This window comes from Geospiza fortis, unplaced genomic scaffold (genome assembly GCF_000277835.1).
Source record: "Geospiza fortis unplaced genomic scaffold, GeoFor_1.0 scaffold85, whole genome shotgun sequence".
NCBI lineage: Eukaryota > Metazoa > Chordata > Aves > Passeriformes > Thraupidae > Geospiza > Geospiza fortis.
In genome coordinates, this window is record NW_005054358.1 from 2,570,904 (window position 1) to 2,574,860 (window position 3,957).

General features: G+C 55.3%; 1 protein-coding gene across 1 annotated transcript in view; it reads right to left on the reverse strand.

Annotated features, from left to right (window-relative positions):
* The window catches only part of NIBAN2 (niban apoptosis regulator 2), a 37,106-nt gene extending 33,770 nt beyond the window's left edge, over positions 1-3,336 (reverse strand). The window contains 1 exon segment of the mRNA XM_031059235.1: positions 3,030-3,336. Coding sequence (XP_030915095.1) covers positions 3,030-3,336 — 307 coding nt within the window.
* Positions 3,337-3,957: the final 621 nt, after the last annotated feature.

The window sequence follows — 3,957 nt, forward strand, 5'->3', positions numbered from 1 at the left end:
CTCCCCGCCCGCTGCCACCGCCAGCCCTGCCCTGCAGCGCTGCCACCACCCCTGGGGACACCAGCGAGCCCTCGCCGTGCCAGGGGAATGCCACCCTGCAGCCAAAATCCTCCTTGTGGGCACGGTGCGCCCGTGCCAAGCTCTGCCCAAGCCGAGCACTCCCCGCGTGGGCAAAAAACATCAGCACATCGAGTGGCACAAAGATGCCACCCGCATTGGTCCCAACTCTCTCTCCCCCCAGAGGGATGCCCACAGTGCACCAACCTTTTCCATCCTGACTGTTCTCACCCCTCCGACTCATTTCGATGGGGAAATAACTCCAAAGCTGGAATATTTCCTTTTTTTATACCCTTTTATATCCCTTTTCCCCCCCTGAGATGCCCCATAAGAAGGTTTTACCCTTAGCACGGGGCTTGTTTGCAGTTTGTTTGCCAGGCCAGAATGCTGCTGGTATCAAGGGATTCTCGTGGGAAATTTATCTGCAGCAAAATCTCATTTCCAATAGAAAATTGTTCCACTGGAGGCTTTTAAACACTTTCCCCAGTGCTGATCCCCGAGGAGTCTGGCTGTGAATTAATTTGAAATTCTGTCTTAGTGGGGTGATGGTATTTAACAGGCGATGAAAATGCATCCACCCACTTCAAATTGAAAAGAAATGGGAATATCTATCCATGTAAATAACTTCATTATTAGAAACCAAGCTTCATCCCTTCCAAAAAAGCAATGTATGGAATATGATTTAGGCAGTGCACACAGAATCCTGCTAAATAAACCAAAGTAAGTGGTTAAAAAGCCTTATTTTTGAAAAATTAATCCACACAAGCACAGGAGCACTTGAGTCATCACTGCCTCTTTTGCCCACTGGTGTGTTTCTTAAATAAATAAATAAAACCTGAATGAAGAGGTAAAAAATAGACAGCATTGATATTGTTGATTTTGCAAACACAAAAATAGCCTGTCAGCAGAGCCTGGAGACACAGGCTGCTTTTGGGGCTCCAAAAACCACCTGAGGATGGGCACCATGTCCTGGCACCACCAGACAGTGCCACGTGGTGACACAGCAGGGAGATTTTGGCACAGGAGCCAGAGAGGCTCAGCTGCCAAAGCTTGGGCCAGGAAAGTAAGGAAGTTGTTGGAAGGTTTTTATTGGGACTGGAGACATTTGGGAGCTCAAATCTCAGCAGGTGAGCACTTTTTGGTTTATTCCTACAGGGTTATGTGCAGAGGGGATTGTCCCCAATGTGCTCCTGGTCAGGATTTCCTGACCTGATGGGTGTCTGAGGATGATGAGGATGGAAATAGGGATGGGAATAGTTTATCCTTCCTCTATGGCACATTTTGGTTTATTCCTACAGGGTTATGTGCAGAGGGGATTATCCCCAATGTGCTGCTGGTCAGGGTTTCCTTCATCCCCACTGCCCCAGTGGCTGGCCCAGGAGGATGAGGATGGGGATGGGATGGGAATGGTTTGTCCTTCCTCTCCAGAACATTTTTGTTTATTCCCACATGGTCACATGCAGAGGGCATTGTCCCCAGTGTGTTCCTGGTCAGGGTTTCCTCCATCCCTGCCACCCTGATGGGTGTCTGAGGATGATGAGGATGGCGATGGGGATGGTTTGTCCTTCCTCTCTGGCACATTTTGGTTTATTCCCCCATAGTTATGTGCAGAGGGGATTGTCCCCAACATGCTCCTGGTCAGGGTCACCTCCATCCCTGCCACCCTGATGGATGCCCGAGGAGGATGAGGATGGGGATGGTTTGTCCTTCCTCTCCAGCTGCAGTTTCTGGGAGCCCAGCCTGGCCCTGCTCAGGCACTGAGCCCATCCTGCTGAGCACAAGGGGTGCAGACACAGCCCCCCACTGCCCTCCTGTCTCCCCTCCTGGCTCCATCCTTCCCAAGGATATCTTTAAATCCATCCCCCTTTGCAGGCTCAGCTCCCTGCTCTGCTTCCCCAAATCCTCTGCAAAGGCTCCAGGTAAAGCCCCTGGATCCAGGAGAACAAACCAGCAGTGCCAGCAGCACAAGTGATGCCCAAATGGCTTTGTCACACCCTGTCCTGGGCCTGTCCCACGTGCTGGGGCTCTGAGGGACCTGGCACAGACGTCCCTCCCACCAGAGGCTGTGCAGCGTTGGAGTTGTACAGAATTGCAGGCTGATAAAGTGTAATCATGCCAGCTAATTACATCTCACTGAAGAGATGGAAATAATGCTTATCTGCCTGGAGATGATGAATTATCTAGCCCAGCTTGGAAATGAAGGATTTCCCTGTGAATACAGCCGAGCAGAATAAACATTCCCGTGATTTCAGGCAGCTCCTGGGATGGTGGAGATGGCAGCAGCGAGCCGAGGTAGTTCCCACATTATTAAAGCCTTCAGTGCATTAGTCCCTCATGATGAGCAAAGTGTTCCATACCTGTCCTTCCCCCTCCCAGGACTTCTGGATGATTCTGATGCCACAATCCATGGCTGTGACAAAGCATTTTTTTTTAAAGTTGATGATGTGGGGTATTTTTTTGCTCACAGCAATCAAACCAAGCCCGGCAGGGGCTGTGTGCTCAGCTCCCTGCCCTCCTGCCCCTCAGCTGGTCCCTCTGGATTCGGTGCCTGTGGGGGGATCATCCCACCTTGTTCCCGTTGGATTTTCCATGGGCACGGTGTAGAACCCGAGCTCTGGGCAGCAGAGGTGCTGGAGGCACCTGCAGAGAGCCCAGAACAGGCTGTTCCCAACCTCTCCCCTCCTCCAGAATCCTGCTGGATTCCTGCAGCCGCTGAGCGCTGCAGGATAAATCTCCAGCCCGGTAAATGTTTATTCCCCTCTCACCCACACCAGGAGCAATCAGTGGAGTTTTCCTTTCACTCGCAGTGACCCTGGCACAGGGATCTGTTTCCACCTCACCAGATCACCGGGAAACCCGATCTCCGTGGAGGGGGGCGGGGGTTGAGGGCAGGAGCTGCAGCCGAGGGGAGGTCGGGGCGCCCCTCAGAGCTGGGCTCAGGTCCCATCCACAGGGTGGGGGTGGAAACCCACCTGGGCTCACCTCTGAGGCCCCGGAGGAGTCCTTGTTGAGGGACCCGCTGTGCCCTGGGGTCCGAGCCAGCCCAGCTGGGCAGGAGGGAGAAGCAGCGGCACAGAAGGGGGCGGAGGTGCCCTCCTGCTCGCCTACCCCAGAACTGCTCTCGGTGCAATTACCAGCAGCGTGATTGCGGCAATAAAACTTTGCAATGCTGATAAAGGCGAGGGCAGCCGTGCCCAGCCCCGCGAGGTGATGCCGTGCCCGCGGGCTGCTGCGCCCTCCGTCCCGCTGCTGACTCCAGCGCTCCGATAACAGCGTCATTAACCCTGCTGAATCAGGCCTGCCTCCAGCGGCTTCTGCTGAATCAGGGCTGCATCCGACAGCTCTGAGCGGGATTCATCAGCTCCAGCCCGGGCACGGAGCTCTGAGCGGGATCTGTGAGCTCCAAACCCCAGTTCCAGCCTGGGCATGGAGCTCTGAGCGGGATCTGTGAGCTCCAAACCCCAGTTCCAGCCTGAACACGGAGCTCTGAGAGGGATCTGTGAGCTCCAATCCCCAGTTCCAGCCTGGGCATGGAGCTCTGAGCGGGATCTGTGAGCTCCAAACCCCAGTTCCAGCCTGAACACGGAGCTCTGAGAGGGATCTGTGAGCTCCAAACCCCAGTTCCAGCCTGGGCATGGAGCTCTGAGCGGGATCTGTGAGCTCCAAACCCCAGTTCCAGCCTGAACACGGAGCTCTGAGCGGGATCTGTGAGCTCCATCCCGGGTACGGAGCTCTGAGCAGAGGGGTGGCACTGACTGAGGGACACCTGGGGATCCCCAAAGCCCCAGATGGGTGCCAGGGGGCTGTGACAGGCAGCACAGGGCGGGGGTGTCACCGCACCTCGCCCCCGGTGGGTGAGCACCCAGCGCCCCAGGGCAGGGAGCGGCCGGCGGGGCCGGG